This window comes from Pristis pectinata, chromosome 14, assembly GCF_009764475.1.
Source record: "Pristis pectinata isolate sPriPec2 chromosome 14, sPriPec2.1.pri, whole genome shotgun sequence".
Classification (NCBI taxonomy): Eukaryota; Metazoa; Chordata; class Chondrichthyes; order Rhinopristiformes; family Pristidae; genus Pristis; species Pristis pectinata.
In genome coordinates this window covers 12,860,774-12,877,823 of record NC_067418.1, presented here as the reverse complement: position 1 = coordinate 12,877,823, position 17,050 = coordinate 12,860,774, and the positions used below count along the sequence as shown (strand labels likewise).

Below are 17,050 nucleotides of genomic sequence, written 5' to 3'. Positions count from 1 at the left end.
TTCCATTGTCAGTAGCTATAGAGAAAATATCAAAAAAAATTCTGATGGTCACCCATTTCTGTAATACTTGAAGTAAACACTGCCCTCTCCTGTTATATGAGAGAAATGACCAGCCAGGTGTCCAAAGCAAAACCTGTTTCAAGTCCCATGGTTTCAAAATTATCAACACCCAAGTTGCAATTTCAATCTGCTTTTGTTGCTACTTTACAGGAGCTGACTTCAGAGATTACTTTCCATGATATTTCTCGATGTACCATTTTGTTATTTTAAGCTCCCAGCAATTCCTGCTATCAGTATTAAAACTCGACAGTAAGTAATACAGCAACATAAATGACCTTTCTTCATTTATGCTTGCTAAATTGGAAGATGCCTAGCTGAGATATTTCAGTAAAAGTTGACAAGTCTCTTAAGAGCCCCTGAAAAAGTGAGCTCTCCAATCACAACAGTCAAGAAATTCCCTGTTTAATTTGTAAACTCAAAATACTAGCTTGATTAAAATTGTTTTGTGGAAGATTACTTTGTTCATTGTTATATTCCAAACTTAATTTATAATCAAGTTGCCCAGCATTAAAATCTTGCTATCAACTAGTCTTACAGATCAATTGCATCATACCAGTTCAGGTAAATGTTCTCTTCAGAGTGGAATGACCCAAACTATATTCCATTAAAAAAAAATTCAAAAAGCAATTAAAGATATAGATACATGTGCAGACACAGGTACATACCTTATTACAAGCTGTATTATGAGCCAAGTGGAAACAAACAATATGCCTTTCAGAAGCCAGGAGTCAGATTCCAAGTCTGCTATGTAGCCTGTCACCCAGATCACTCCCACTGCCATCAAAAACAACAGGAGAAGCTGCAGTTCAAAAAGAGAAATCAATCAACAATAGTTTTGTTTACATTTCTTCAATATTCAGTGTAGAACAGGAAAATGAAGGTGTGAAAGGGAAAGGAGGAAAGGGATTCTGTTCAGGGGTTAAAGAGAACTTTTTTGATCAGTAAGCTCCCTACTCAGAGGAAGGATGTAGCGCTGGATCTAACTCTGGGGAATTCAAGTAGGGCAAGTGGGAAGGATTCAGGAACCAATAATTTTTCTTTTTATTTATTCACTGGGTGTGAGCACCACAGACTAGGCCTGGACTTATTATCCATTCCTAATTGCCCTTCAACTCAATGACCTGTAGGCCATTTCATTTAGGGAAATTAAAAGTCAACCATGTTGACAAATCTAGAGTTACATATACGTCCTGAAGGAACGGGTGAACTAGATGGGATGTTAATAATTACCAAACATTGGGAGGTAAACATAAAGAACAATGGGAGGTCTCCAAAGAAGAATAACTTGGGCAGTTTTGATTGAAGTCATTAATCTGAAATGTTAATTCTGTTGCTGTCTAAACAGATTGTACTTGATCCAATGAGGACTTACTATGAAACAGGTGGTGGACATTTGGCCCATCAGGTCCATGCCAGTTCCTCACAGAGCAATTTCATCAGAGTCCCCCTTTCCTTATTCGGTTGCAGGCTTGCAAGTCATTCTTTCACATGCCCATCAACTTTTTTTCATTGATTTGCAACTGATCCACATTAATGGGAATTTACAGGTGGAAACTGCAGCACCCAGCAGAAACACACGCAGTCATGGGGAAAATGTGCAAACTCCGCATATATAGCACCCGAGGTCAGGATTGAACATGGATTCCTGGAGCGGAGTCTGCGTACTTCACTACAGTACTTCCAGCATTTTCTGACTTTACTGCAGATTTCAGCTCTGCACAATATTTTGCTAGGACACATGCTGGATAAATTCCAAGAGAAGAATTGACATCCTAAGGAAGAGCTCCCTGGATGACTAAAATTATAGGGAAGAAAATGAAACAGGAAAAAAAAAGGCTTATGGTAATAGAAAATCAAATTGAAAACAAGTAGCACAGAGAATAAAAACAAAAACTAAAGCTAAACAGTAACAATACATATGGAATCGAAAGGCTAAATCTAAAGAAATAAAGGTTGTCAAAAGGACACTACCAGTTAATGACCTAATAATGGTCTTCACATCAAGGTACTAAATGAGCATTTGGTGTTGGTAGCATCCTCTTCTTCAGTGAATACCAACGCTACAGTAAGGATGAGGTAATTGAAAAAGTGGACGGAGGAGATAAAGACTGGCAGTGTGCAAAGGCAAAAAGTTAACCTATCTGGATGGAAAGCATCTCATGCTCATTAAGGACTTAAGGGTTTATGTTACAAAATTTCTGGCTTCAATCCTCCTCCTCCTTCAATACGGGTGATGCCAGAGAACCAGAAGATTGCAAATTTTCATTTTAAAAAAGGAAAAAGTGATAAACCCAGTATTAGAAAGGCCAGGCAACCCACTGGTGGTGAGTAAACATATATAGACAACAAGAAATGAACAAAATAAAGAATTATTTGAAAAAAAAATGGGCTAATGAAAGACAACTAAGTACATATTTGTAAAAGGGAGATCAAGTTTTACTAACTTGACTGAGTTTATCGAAATAACACACTGGGTTGATCAGAGAGTGTAGCTGATATGCATACAAACTTTGAAAATGTCCCTGATTAAAAAAAACTATATCAAATACACTATAAAACGATGCATTCCTAGAATAAAAAACATTCAAATGTAAGAATTCTTGGTGACCTACCTTGTATTTTTCAAAACTCTTGAGAAACTTCAGCATAAAATGACTTCTACTTCTATGAACATTTGCGTCAATCAAACAACGGATTATCCAAGGATTTCTGTGCTGTTGGGCCAGCTCCAGAGGAGTTTCACCCTGGAAACAATTTGGTAAATTTTAGTTTCACCAGCAAGTGGATAGTTTAAAAAATTTAACTGTTAAAAATTAATATTCTTCAAAGTTCAGAAACATTAGGCTCAGACCAAAGTTGCATCTTGGTATACTGGGAAGTTAGGCTTACTGTAATGTCAAAAGTAGCAAAGTTCCAGTCAGCAGCAGTGGTACTGCTCTAAACTGTTCCACACTGGAGACTTGATGAAAAAACTTCTAAGCCACAATTCCACTGTAGTATGAGATGTGAAACAATACCTGCTTGCTCTCTCAGCTAAACAATTATGCAGGGAGAGTTGTTCCCAGCAGCTTGTCCAATATTTATCCCTCATTCAGTATTACTAAAACAAAACGTTGCAACCATTATTGTGAACATGCAATTCCCAAGTAACCTGCCATATCCCTTACATTGCAAATATGGCTAGACTTCAAAATTATCTACATTTACTGTGACACTGTGTTAAGTCCTGAAAAGGGTGTGATAAGTGTCACCTGCTTCCTGATGCAAGCAGCACATTGATTTGGAGAATGGACAATACACCCTGGACCAACTTCCCCCATCCGTCCAATCACTGTGCCCACCAACAATAAGAGGCCCTTTACATTATTGAAGGAGGGTTTTGCATCCTCTGGAATAAAAACAAGTGCAATCTTGTTGGGCTACGGCAGTGTAACGGTTATATTATTGGACTAATAACCCTTCAAGTTCTGAAAAGCTGAAAATTTAACACAGGTGGGAAACAAAAAGCAGGAAACTATCGGCCTGTTAGCCTCATATCTGTCATTGGGTAAAAGCAGAAATCCATTCTTGAGGTAGTAGCAGGACGTAATGAAATTCATAATGCAATCAAGCAGAATCAACTTGGTTTTAAGAAAAGGAAATAATGCTTAACAAATTCGTTCAAATTAAGATATCTTTATTAGTTGCATGTACATTGAAACGCACAGTGAAATGCATCTTTTGCGTACAGTGTTCTGGGGGCAGCCCACAAGTGTCGCCACACTTCCGGCTTCTTTGAGGATGTAACAAATAAGATGGATATGGGAGAACAAATCAGACAAAGCATATTTGGATTTTCAGAAAACATTTGAAAAAAGTGCTGCACAGAAGTTTGCTGTACAGGATGAGAGCACAAGGGGCTGGGGGTAACACATCATCATGGATAGGGAAGTGGTTAACTAATAGAAAACAGATTTGGAATGAAAGAGTCATTTTTGGATTGTCAATCAATAATTAATGGGGTCAATGCTGGGGCCTCAACAATTTATAATCCACATTAATGATTTAGATGAATGGACTAAGTGTACCTTTGCCAAATTTGCAAATGATGGAAAATTGACAAGTTGTGAGTACAGAAAGATCCCGGACAGGGATATAATTAGATTAAGCAATTTGGCATGAAGTTGGTAAATGAAATAAAATGTGGGAAAATGAGGTTATTCACAGTCAGCCGGACCTGTCAATTGCTTCCAGTATTTTCTGTTCTTATTTCAGATTTCAAGAGGGATTGATAAAGTGGATGTTGCAAGGATGTTTCCCATGGTGGGCAGATCTAGAACCAGGAGCCAGAGTCTCAGAATAAGGGACCATCTATTTAAATGAAAAACACACCTATTTAAGGTGGAAATGAAGAAGAATTTCACGTCTCAAAAGGTTAGTGAATCTTTACAATTCTCTACTTCAGAGGTGGAGTCATTGAATATATTCAAAGTGAAGACTGAAAAGAAAGAACAGGCAATGCAAAGAGAACAGGAAAGTTGTCTTGAGATCAAGATTGGATCAGCCATGATCTTACTGAATGGCACAGCATGGTCGGGGGTAATTAAAGTACTTTTGATTCTGCTTCTTATGTTCAAATGCTAAAGCATTTTTGGCTGCCATGGATGCAATGGGACTGCTTCCTGAACGGTACAATTCTGTTCTATGGGCAGCCCTTAAGAGACTATATTGAAGGGATTTCAAAGCAAACTGTGAGATCACAGTATTGCTCAGGTGGAGATCAGCTAATTCAGCCAAAACTACTACACACAACTGAATGTACTTGATAAAGTGATTGTGGTTTCACATTCTGTACATTGCCCGATTTCATCCATACTTGTACTACTACCATGACTGAAGACGACTATGGAAGTTTCATTAAAACAGAACTCAGCTGAATGTGGAACCAACTTAAGGGTCCTGACAAAAATTATACAGAACAGAGATATGCACTCACCATTGCATTTTTAACTTCAACGTTTGCACCAGCAACTAACAGTACGTTCAGTGCTGCTACATTTCCTGATAGCACTGCCCAGTGCAGAGGTGTGTTCTTGTGCAATTTGTCAACAGCATTTATTGAAGCATTTAATTTTATGAGAAATCTGGTAGGCTCAGGCCTAGATGAATGAGAATGTAACAAAAAAAACTGTAATGCTGGTTAAATATGTACCATCAGATATACTTAAAGCCATGGCATAAACATTATACACTTACCCTATTATTTTGGAAGTTGCAAGCATTAACGGTGTTTGTCCATTCACATCAGCAGCATCTACATCCTTAAACAACAGAAAACATCTCGTGCTTAATTAAAACATGAATGTTTGATTTTAAGGAGATCAAGAAATGGTCCTTCTATTTATTCAGTTGAGCCCTGACCTAGCCTATACATGTCAAAAGTGGGTCATTTTCCTTTACAGAAAAGTAGAAGACGACTATATCAACCTGAATGTGCTGTCCAAAGTGAGGATAAGTTTGACTTTTAACTTCTGGACCTTTCTGCTTATTCACAAAGTAAGTAATAAATGGGTGGCAACCCAGTAGAAAACTAATTTTAGTCAGAGAATCTTAGTAATGCTAATTAATGTTCTACAACTACTGAGACTTGAGAAACTCCATCTCATAATAGTACTTTCAGTTCTCATGCCTCACACTTTCATATCTCAGAAATGATGCCCAAGTTGACACTAAGTGGGAACAGACCACATTTCATAACTGCATACTTGAACATCACAGCATCAGATTAACTTGAGGAAGAGCATGCAGATAAACACAAGACCCTTTCTTACCGAAGTAAGAACAAATTGAACATACCTGGCCTTTCGCTACAAGGTAAGCAATGATTGACATTTGCTGGAATTGAACTGCAAGATGAAGACAAGTGAATCCTTCCCTATCGACTAAGGAGGGATCTGCTCCATACTTCATCAGCAGCACCACCATAGACAAGTGGCCTTGTCTGAAACAAAACAAAAGGACTTTTGTGGTTAAAAAAAAATTCCACTGGATTATTTTATCTACTCCGCCAACGCTGGAATTTCTACCTATATCTCTTTCAGCTGGCAAATAGCTCAGTACTTTGTTAAACGAAATAGGTAAACTTCATCCCATTATTACAGACCTGAAATATTTTGCATTTTTTGTCATTATGGTTTGAATACGAATGCACCTTCCAGCTTCAGGTTAAGTTGCAGGAGAAACTACAGCTCCTTAGTTATTCATCCAGAATTTCCTGTTTAAACTTTCACTTCTCTCTTCACATTCACCACCTCAAACTGAATCTGTCCACAACAAAAGGACAGACAAATTCTTCCACTGTTAATTAAATAAAGGTGGGCAAAGATAAATCAGAAAATTTTATCAAAACACTGCCAAGAGACTCCAGAATCAATTCTCAGGTTATATGTATCCAAGGCGACATTGCTGAGCTCAATAGGTATAGAACACTGTGAACTTTCTGTAATATGATTTAAAAGGAAATACAATTTTCTATTTAAATTATTTAACAAAAGTAACCTAATTTGTATTAACCATTTTGAAATGAGAAAGAAATGTAATCCAGTCATTTACTATACACACAGAAGAGATATGTAAACAAACCAAGATTAAGAATAATTTCATTAACAAAACGAATAATCTTTCTAGTTTTCACAAAACAGAGCTACCAATAAGAGTGAAAATGCAATATCTAATTCCTGATTAATTTGGACAATGCAATTTAATCAAAGTACTGAAACATTATTTTGTATACCCACAGTTCAAATTTAAGAGATTTCCAGCAAATTAACTGTCAAAAGTTAACCGTCAAAAGATTGGAATTTGCATCAGCATTTGAAATCATAGAATCAGCAAGTAGTTACAGCAGAGGAAGAGGCCAGTTGGCCAATCATGTCCACACTGGCTACCTACCACAGCAGCTCACTCAATCCACCCCTGGGCCCTTTCACCATAGTCTAAGCAAATTTTTCTTCGCCACATATTTATCCAATTCCCTCCTAAAAGTGACAATAGAACGTGTTTCCTCCACAAGTGTTAAATGATTACTATTTGAATCAGTAATTAGAGTCATAGAGCGCTACAGCACAGAAACAGACCCTTCGGCCCATCTAGTCCATGCCAAACTGTTTTTCTGCCTAGTACCATAGGCCAGACCGATGGTTTATTGAAGTTCCACATGATTCCCTGCTTTTATACTCTATACTTCTGTTAACAAAGCCCAAAATTGTGTCTGCCTTGTAAACTGCTCATAAAGTTGGAAGATACATTAGTTTTAAAATGGCTTTCAATTGAAATGGTGAGTGAGAAATGAGAAGGTTACAGAAAATAATGCAAACAACAGTCCTTTCAAAGTATACTTAGAACTTATGGCAACCTTACAATACACTTCTGAAGCTTACAATAAGGTTTTAAATATTACTGGAACTCTACCTGGTTGCCCAGTGAAGAGCAGTTGAATTTAAATCTCCACCCAGCTGATCCACAATCGCACCTTTCGAAATATAGTATCTGTAGATGGAATTTGGTGAATTTAGTACAGATTATTTAAATTGTATAATGTGCCAATAACAGGGCGCTAAAATGTTGAAAGCATCTCCTGTACAGATCTTACTTCACAAGCTCTGTTCGGTTATTGATGGCTGCCCAGTGAAGCAAGGTCACATTTTCTTTATCAGGCTGTCGGACATCATAACCAGCTTCAATCAGCTCTTTACATCTGTCGATTATTCCATATCTGTAAGTGTAAAATGCAATCTTAAAAAAAAATAAGCTACATCCAAAACGATGAAGTAAAATGCTTTGAAATCACTAATTTTTTTGCACTATGGTCTCTACTGCAAGATTGGAATACAGGTAGCTCTGCGATAACATGTTTCCCCATTATGCGATTTGTATATGTTGTGATTGATGAATTAGGGAACACTACTATATTACATGGGCCGAATTGGTTATAACATGATTTTGAACAGGAACCAGTAGACCACTTTGGAAACTGATGAACAGGAAAAAGCTGTCTTGGAAGAAAAAGTCTTGGGAAAAAAATTGTAATCTCCCTACAATAATCAGACACCATTGTCTCTTAAGAACACAGGTCATTTCACTGTGGGAAGCCAGTGGAAATTGACAAGCAATCGCTTCTATTGATACTTGCGCAATGATACTCTATTAAACAATGTAACATACAGCCTTTATTTTCTTAAAAAATAAACTTAGCTATTAAAAACTTTTAATTTTGAAAATCCTGTGGGGAAAAAATAGCTATGTTATTGCGAATCTGAAACTCTCTAGCCCCTAACCCTCTTTTCCCATTGACAAGATTGTTTTTAACACAACAAACATTAGGTCGAAACCCTGCATCAGCTCTGATTTGACAATTCCTTTACTGCCACAGATGCTGCTCGACCCGCTGAGTTCCTCCAGAGGATTGTTTGTTACTCCAGATTCCAGCACCTGCAGTCACTTGTGTCTCCTTCTTCTGTTTTTATAACATGATTTTCCATAAGGCGAGGTTTCTTAGGAACTCAATTATCACGTTATAGCAGAACTATGTGTACACGAGTGCTGGTTTGGGCAGGCAGGGGCCACAAGTCAATTACAATGGATACAGAATAAGATAAAATAAGCAAGGATACAAAGTCTTTGGTGATAAAGAATAGAAAGTGCCAGAAACGTTCACTTAATCTTCATTTATAGAATACCATTATTAAACAAAAACATTTCAAGTCACAAGTATATTCAGAATACAAAATGAATAGCACAAAGGAAATATTTAAAAGTAATCCAAAAGCAAAATACTTCAGATGCTGGGAATCTCAGATAAAAACAGAAAATGTTGGAAATACCCAGCTGGTCAGGCAGTGTTTAGGAAGACAGAAACAGGATTACAAATTCAGGTCAATAATCTTTCAAACAACAACAAAGGATCACGCACAATGCTAAAAATCACAGAAGCAGCATGCAAAAGACAGAGCTAAATAATTGCACAGCTAACAACTCTGTAGTTCTGCCAAATCCAGTCACGAATGGTAGTGGACAAATATCTAACAACAAAACTCGGGTGCTCCAAGATCATTCTCAACAATTGCAAATTTAGCACAGTGAAGCATTTGCAAATAAGTTCAGCCAAAAGTGCTGAGTAGATAAAACCTCAGTTTCCTTCTGATATCCCTGACATTACAAGAGCCAGTCTTCAGCCAAATTAATTTTCTCCATATATTAAGAAATAGTTGACAGCATAATAACTATGGAATCAGACAATGTCCTGCCTGTAATACTCCTGACGCAGCTGGAGCTCTTGCCAAGCTTTTTCAGAACAGTTGTAACAAGAGGAAATTTGCCAAGGTGCCACAAAAAGCTGGTCAATTCCAGTATAGTCAACCACTGTCCAATCTACCATCAATCATCCGCAACTTGTTGAAAGGTGTTGTCAGCAGTGCTTCTAGCAGCACTGATAACCTGCTCATCAAAACTCAGTTTGGGTTTCACCAAGACCATTCAGCTCCAAAATTCATTAAACCTTGATCCAAATGTGAATGAAAAAAAATTTTTAGAGGGGAGGCAAGATTAACTGCCCTCTGGTTCTTGACTTGTTTGCCAGTGAGAATTGTCTCTCTCTCAACCCTTCATGACTTTAAGCAGAATCACAAATCCTCTAAGAGCTGCTTGGAAGCTTTCAAACTAAAACAACACCAACTTCACTTGTCTATCCACATAACCAAGTCCTTTTTCCTTGGAGTCATTTCAGTAAATCTATTCTGCACCCTCTCTGAAGACTTCGCATCTTTCTTAAAACGTGGAGCCCTGAACTAAGCATGAATCTATTTACAGCTGAACCTGTGTTTTAGAAAACTTTGTCACTACTTCCTTGTTCTTGTACTCTATGCTCCTATTTATAAAGCTCAGGATACCATCTGCTTTTTAACCACTTTCTCAACTTCCAATGGGCAATGTAAATCCCCAGATCACTCTGTTCTGCTCCCCCTTTTATTGTGCCCTCTAGTTTATAATGTCTTGTCCTTCCAATGAACATGTAACACTTCACATTTCTCAGCATTAAATTTCAGCTGACACTACTGCACCCATTCTGCCTGCCTAGGCCTTCTTGAAGCCTTTTGCTATTCACCTCACAGGGTCAGAGTTTGTGCCAAATCAATTAGGAATAATAATTAATCATGATGTTTGTCACATCATTCTCATGTATCACCTTCGTCTGCAAGCTTACTTTTCTTCACAAGAGTGGTTTGTGTATAATCACACGAGTCCAATACACTTGATATTGTAATATTACAAAGCACGAGCAAAATGATGACATCTGCAAACATAAATCACTTGAATAATTATAGTGGTAAGCATCTGGCTGTCAAAGGGCGATACAACCGACAAATTAGTGTTTTTGGATGCAAAATGTGGCGATAATATATTTATACTAATTTAGTCTTCAAGGAATATTAAGTTATTTAAGTCATGATGTGAAAATGAAACGTACTGCAGGGATTTGAGGGTAGGGGTAGGAGGGGATGGGTTCAGCAATGTCATGTTATTTTCACTACATGCAATGTATTCTGATTTTCTTAAGAACTATTCAGTGGTTGCTGCACATGTCTACAATGAGGCAATGAATTTAAAACTTGCTACTTAACCTGGATAATTTATTTGGAGCCATTTTTAACTCCAGGGGACTTGCATCCGTAAGCCATCCTTCAAAACAAATCTTTTTCCAAACACCAAAATTGAGAGTTACACAATTAGAAAAATGTGCACCACTGTATGCTGACTTTATATTATGAATTCCCACATAAGTATTTTTTTTTACTGTTTACAATCTGTGCTAATGGGTTAGATTTAAGAAATTTTTCTGTAATCCAGAAGACCAGAGAGGATTTGCAACTGCATTATACATATCATGGTTGCTTAGCTGATGATTTCCAGAGCTGCACATCATGCAAATTCCAAATCATAGAATTCCCCAGTTAATTTTACCAGTAACTGGTCAACCAATGCCAAGAATAACTATTCTTGAATCACCAACAGTGCTTCAAAAAGACATCATATAAATGGCAGCTCCAGTGAGAAAACAATAATAAAACTGCACTTAAATTATCAACCTAGAGGCAAGAAACTGGAACGTTGCTGTCCACAGATCTTTCGCTGTCATCTTTACTCATCACAAATTACCATATTCAAAAGGAAAAAAATTAAATATTCTTCTGGTAACACTCAAAAGGAATGATGAAGTTTTGATTTAAGTAATATCTTACTGTTATTGCCAAAACAAATATGTGAGTAGAAGTAGAGTTTCAAAACTTTAAATATGTTTAACCGTCGTAATGCATCTCATTATAGTGCAATCTCAGAGATTGCAATAATTTTATTTTGAGAACGTAGGAACGGAAAGATCATGATCCCCATTGTTTTCTCCAGTATGCCACAGACATTATACAATTAAAGTTGAGCTTGATTATTAAGGTGAAAAATTGGACCATTTGTCTCCAAATTCAGGACATAAAAACCAGAGCATCTATTGGGGCTTCGGATTATGAGTAAACATTACCAGGAATGATGAGCCATACATTCTAAAGCTATCAGATTTCAAAATATATGTACCTTTCTGCAAATTGTAGCCTGCATAACAAAACAAAATTCAAATTACGGCACTATAATCCAATGGAATTCAGTGAAAAAGACTCTAATAAAAAAATTTATTAAAATATTATGCTTGAAGCTATATCATAAATAACCTTATGCAACTTTGCATTTTATTTATACTCTCATTGTTACCACCCTTCTCTATTATAGCACATTATCTAGTTTCACCCTTGATTTGAAGAACCTCTACTTGGTACTGTTTACATATGCTAAGACATACAAAACAATTTGAGGTTTGAGTTTTTTTCCTCAAAAGGGAAAGAAATAGCAGAAACTTTGCAGCCCAGACAACCTCAAAAGTTGATAAATAGCAGTACCCACTAGAACTTACTGTGTGGCTCTTACGATATCCCAGTTACTATAATCTTCCATGAAGGCAAGATCACTGCGATGTTTATCGGGGCTCATGCCTTGACTTGAATTGTTATACTGTTCCTGATGTTTTTGAGTTCCATGATACCCATGAGGACAATTGACTTGACACTGCAGAAAAAGATAACAGTTTAATTATGCTAAATGAGACAATGAAGAGGTAAAAATTTATCTTAGAACATCAGTGTAACAACCTGGTACTGCTGGATGCAATATTGCACTCGCAGGGAACAAAGATATTGCTTGCCTGTGCCAGGCATTACAAAGAAAAGAGACTCTTCCCAGACCAAGTAAATTACACCGGCTAATAACTACAAAAATAGTCAAATTGTTTCTCCTCCTATTCCACCCTCCAGGAATACTCAACATAACTTTCTTCCACAACAAAAACAGAAAACCCTGGAAATACTCAGCACTTTTAGGCAGCAGCTGTAGAGAGAGGAACAGTGTGAACACTTCAGTTCACTGATTTCATCAGATCTCGCTTATACTCATTTCCTCCTTGGCACAGATGCATGTCTAAAGTTAGGAAATAAAAAAAGTACACAAGCATACAAATGCAGTTTCTTGCTTAAGTATTAACAAACACAAATTATAATTAAATGTCAAGGAATTGGAGCTGCTAAAATTACAATGTAATTAAAATAACCCATACTTGTACAACTCAATCGTCACTCACACGCTTATCGATTGTTACAAATTTAGTCAACAGAGTAATTAATCTGGGACTATAATTAGAGCATTGGCCTCCCAGCTAGTGTCCAAACATTTGAGTCGAGATATATGAATGATATTCACATCAATCTCATCTACTAGCTTAAGCAGGAAATATGTTTAAATCTAAAACCAATTCTAAAAACATTAAAAACAGAAAATATTGTAAACACTCAGCATCTGTTGAAAAGAGAAACAGAGTTAACATTTCAGGCCAATGACCCTTTGTCAGAATGAGGAAAGAGGACGACACAGAGCGGGGTGGGGGGTGGAGAGGGAGATGGAGGATTATCTCTGACAGGGCGAGGCCAGATTGTCATGGGGATAAACTATTGAAGTTACATGGTTTCTAGGTTAACGAGGCCTGACAGAGAGAAAGAACATGTACAAAGGAAAGCAAATGCTGCGAAACACAGAGCTGCAGGAAATAACTAACATGTCAGGCTACGCTGGTTGAAGGAGAAAAACTAAGTCAATTCACAGACGGATGAGCTAGATCACAACGAACCAGGTCTGATTCAAACAGAAAAGGCAAGTTACCCGACATTGTTGAATTTGACTTAGAATCTGGTAAGCTGCAACAAGTCTAGATGAAGAGGTACTGTTCCTCAAACTTGCACTAGGCCTCGTATAAAAATGTGGTAGGCCACAGACAGATTGGCCAGAGTGGGAAATGGAGTATTAAAGTGGTAAGCAACAGGAAACTCAGGGTCACACCTGCAGAATGAACTTCTCTGCAGTCGCCTGCTTCTTCCTTGAGCAGAGACCCAATAATTCCCTTCCAGCAACACACTCATTTACCTGCTTCAATTTATTCTCACACTGAACACTTATCCAGGTGGACCCAAGCTATGCCGTCTTTTTGTGGGATATATGGAACCATCCTTGTTTCACCTACTTGAGCACCCTCTCACACCTTACCTTCCGATACATCGATGATTATATTGATGCTGTTTCCTGCAACTTGTATAGAACTCAAAAATATCATTACTTTTACTACCAATTTCAATCTCCATCCTTGTCATGTAGTCCATCAGCAACTCTTCTCTTCCCATTCTGAATCTCTGTCTGCATTTCAAGAGATATATCAATGACAAACATCCATTATGCCCACAGACTGCCACAGGAATCACTATACTTCCTCCAACCAAGGACTCAATTCCATTCTGCCAGTTCCTCTTCCTCCACCATATCTGCTCCAATGACAAGGTTTTCCACAGAGGTGCCTCGAGATGTTTCTTTCTCAATCCTCCTCTTGGAGAGAGCAAGCATAGAGCTCCCCTCATCCTCACTTTCCACCAAATGAACTTCTGCACTCAACAAATCATCCTTCACAATTTCTGTCACCTTCAACAAGATTCCATTACCAGTCATGCCTTTCCTTCCACTCTCAGTATTCCAGAGGAACCAGTCCTTCTGAGTTCCTGGTCTGCTCTTCCACCTCCACTAGCATTCTGCTTTTCTCAATACTTTCTTATGCAATTGCAGAACAAGCAACACAACACCTGTCCTTTCACCTCTCCCCTTCCCACCATCCAAGGTCTCAAACAGTCTTTCTAGGTACAGTAGCTTTCCAATTGCACTTCTTCTAGTCTTGTGTACTGCATTTGCTGCTCACAACGTGGTCTCCTTGACACTGAGTGAACCACACGCAGATCAAGTGACTGCTTTACTGAGCATTCGAGCTAAGTTTTGCAGGCATGACCATAAAGCATTCTGTTGCCTGCAACATTAATTCTCTATACCACTCTGACTTCTGATAGGCTGGCCTGCAGGGCATTTTGGAATTGGTTTATCATTGTCACTTGTACCGAGGTACAGTGAAAAACTTGTCTTGCATCCCAATCGGAGCTCTGCATTTCACATCTTCTACATTGCTTAGTTTATGTTCTCTCTCTTCAATTCATCAACCACATAATTTAATCAATAGTCCATCCCCAGCACATCCCTGAATTCACTCAATCAGAGACACACCTTTTGCCCTATCTATCCCTCCCCAACCCTCTCTGCAACAAAAACCTAACATCTGATTAAGTACCTTTAATCTGAAACATCAACTTTTTCTCTTTCTGCACATGGTGCCTGATCTGTTGAAGGTTTGGGGGGGGGGGGGGGAATTCCTGTTTTTAATTACAGATTTTCTTCAGTGTTTTGCTTTTGTCAGGTTCTAAATTTGTTAATTGAAAGTCTACCAAATGTTAATGTTCAGGAAAATGCATTTCATCTAGCTCAAAAAAAATTATTGGTATAATTGTCCAGTAATTTGAGAATTAGGACAAATGAAACCTGAGAAATGGATGAGTGCAGGAAGTACATTGGTTGCTAACCTCAGAATTATAAATAAAGCTTGAGAAGTGGTAAACTACCACACCTTCATTTCCCATGCCCATTTCCCTTTCCCAAAGTCATTCACCTCCCGAGATGCCCATCCTGAAAGCTTGGCCTCTCCCAAAAAATGCTCCCTCCTCAATGCCAGTTCCCTCCTCATAGCCCTTTCACAATATTCTCCTCCTCAATGGTAGTTTTTATCCTAAATACTCACTCTCACCATCCCCCTACCACCAAACATCTTCCATTCCCTCCCAGTACCCCTTCATTTCCCCACCCAGCCCCCTCCAAAGCCTTTCACTCCACCACCCCTCTGCCTCCATCCAAACCCCCTTCAGCACCCCCAGCCACCTCCAGACCCCTTCATTCCCCCCCCCCCAGACCCCTTCATTCTTCCCCCCTTCCCCAGACCCCTTCATTCCCCCCCACCCCTTCCCCGGACAACTTCATTCCCCCCCACCCCTTCCCCGGACCCCTTCATTCCCCCCCACCCCTTCCCCGGACCCCTTCATTCCCCCCCCCACCCCCTCCCCGGACCCCTTCATTCCCCCCCCACCCCCTCCCCGGACCCCTTCATTCCCCCCCTCCAGACCCCCTTCATCGCCCCAAGCCCCCCCCCCCCCCGCAGCCCTCACAGATCTTCCCCCTCCAGCCCCGCAGACCCCCGCTCCTGCCCCAGCTCCCGCCCTCGGCTCCAACTCCACCCACGCCCCCAACGCTCTCCCCGGGCGGCGCCCGTCAACCCTTGCCTGCCTGCCTGCCCGCCCTCCGCGGTCCGAGTGCCGGCAGGGGGCCGGGATTTACCTCACGGCCGCTCTCCGACCACTCCTCCATCGCCAGTCCCTCCGACTTCCTCTCCGACGCCACACCGCACCGGCCACCCGTTGCCATCCGCGGTGCGTGCGGTGCGTGCGGTGCGCTGCGTCATCGCGCACCACCTCCGTCTCCACGGGGACGGAGAGCGAGCGCGCCTCAGCCTCATCTGATTGGCGGGGCTGCAGCCCCGGAACCTGTATTCGTCAATACCACGGCAGACTTGGTCTGAGCAGCAAGGCGATGCCCTGCAGATCTCCGGTGTGGAAGGGCTTTCTCTGTCAGAATTCCAAACTACAATGCATTATGTGGACTTCTCTATCCTTTTCCCTCCAGCATTTGAGTAGCTGTCAATGACAGTGCTATTAACCTGCACTTACTCACCAATGACCTGCTGACTGGTGTCCTGCTTGTGCTTCATCAGACTTTCACACAACCTTGGCCCAAACATGGATGAAATAACTAAATTCCAGACATGAGGCAAGGGTGACAGCCCGTGACATTAAGGCAACATTTGATAGTGACATCAAGGAACCCCGGTAAAAGTTAAGTCACTGGGCATCAAGAGGAATATACTCCAAAGGATAGAGTCATACCTTGAGCAAAGGAAAAATCCAATCATCCTAGTCTCAGAACATCACTGCAGGAATTGCTCTGGGCCCAATCATCTTGAGCTGCTTCATACAGCATGGAAACAGGCCCTTCGGTAAGAGGCCCACTGACTATTGGGGGGCCGATAATACAATTCCATCAGAGTGGCCATTCCCTTCTTGTTTCTAAGTTCTACCCGTATAGCCTCACTGGATGAACCTCCAGGAATATTCCTCTCTAAGGACCGTTGTTACGTCCTCTTTCATCAAGAAGTCAACTCCCCCTCCTTTCTTACCTGTACCTCTGTCACACCTGTAATATCTGTATGCTGCAACATTGAGCTGCCAGTCCTTCCCTTCCCTCAGTCATGTTTCTGTTATGGCAATGATATCCCAGCCCCCAGAGCCAATCCATGCCCTGAGTTCATCTGTCTTACCTGTTAAGTCTTTTGCATTGAAATAAATGCTGTTAAAACCAACTGTCTTTCCTCTCCCTTTACTGTGATCCT

At 39.8% G+C, this 17,050-nt stretch overlaps 1 protein-coding gene across 2 annotated transcripts in view; it reads right to left on the bottom strand.

Moving 5' to 3' along the window:
• Positions 1–16,055, bottom strand: part of zdhhc13 (zinc finger DHHC-type palmitoyltransferase 13) — a 29,637-nt gene extending 13,582 nt beyond the window's left edge. The window contains exons 1-9 of one of the 2 annotated variants that reach the window (XM_052029504.1): positions 15,943–16,055; positions 12,056–12,207; positions 7,691–7,813; positions 7,510–7,587; positions 5,896–6,040; positions 5,296–5,360; positions 5,036–5,198; positions 2,673–2,804; positions 726–859 (exon numbers count right to left, since the gene is read on the bottom strand). In XM_052029504.1, the coding sequence (XP_051885464.1) occupies positions 726–859; positions 2,673–2,804; positions 5,036–5,198; positions 5,296–5,360; positions 5,896–6,040; positions 7,510–7,587; positions 7,691–7,813; positions 12,056–12,207; positions 15,943–16,029 (1,079 nt within the window). In that variant the 5' untranslated portion in view covers positions 16,030–16,055. Of the gene's footprint in view, positions 1–725; positions 860–2,672; positions 2,805–5,035; positions 5,199–5,295; positions 5,361–5,895; positions 6,041–7,509; positions 7,588–7,690; positions 7,814–12,055; positions 12,208–12,512; positions 12,531–15,942 lie in introns of those variants that run through there. The other variant, XM_052029505.1, reaches the window with a different exon arrangement.
• Between the last annotated feature and the right edge of the window lie 995 nt (positions 16,056–17,050).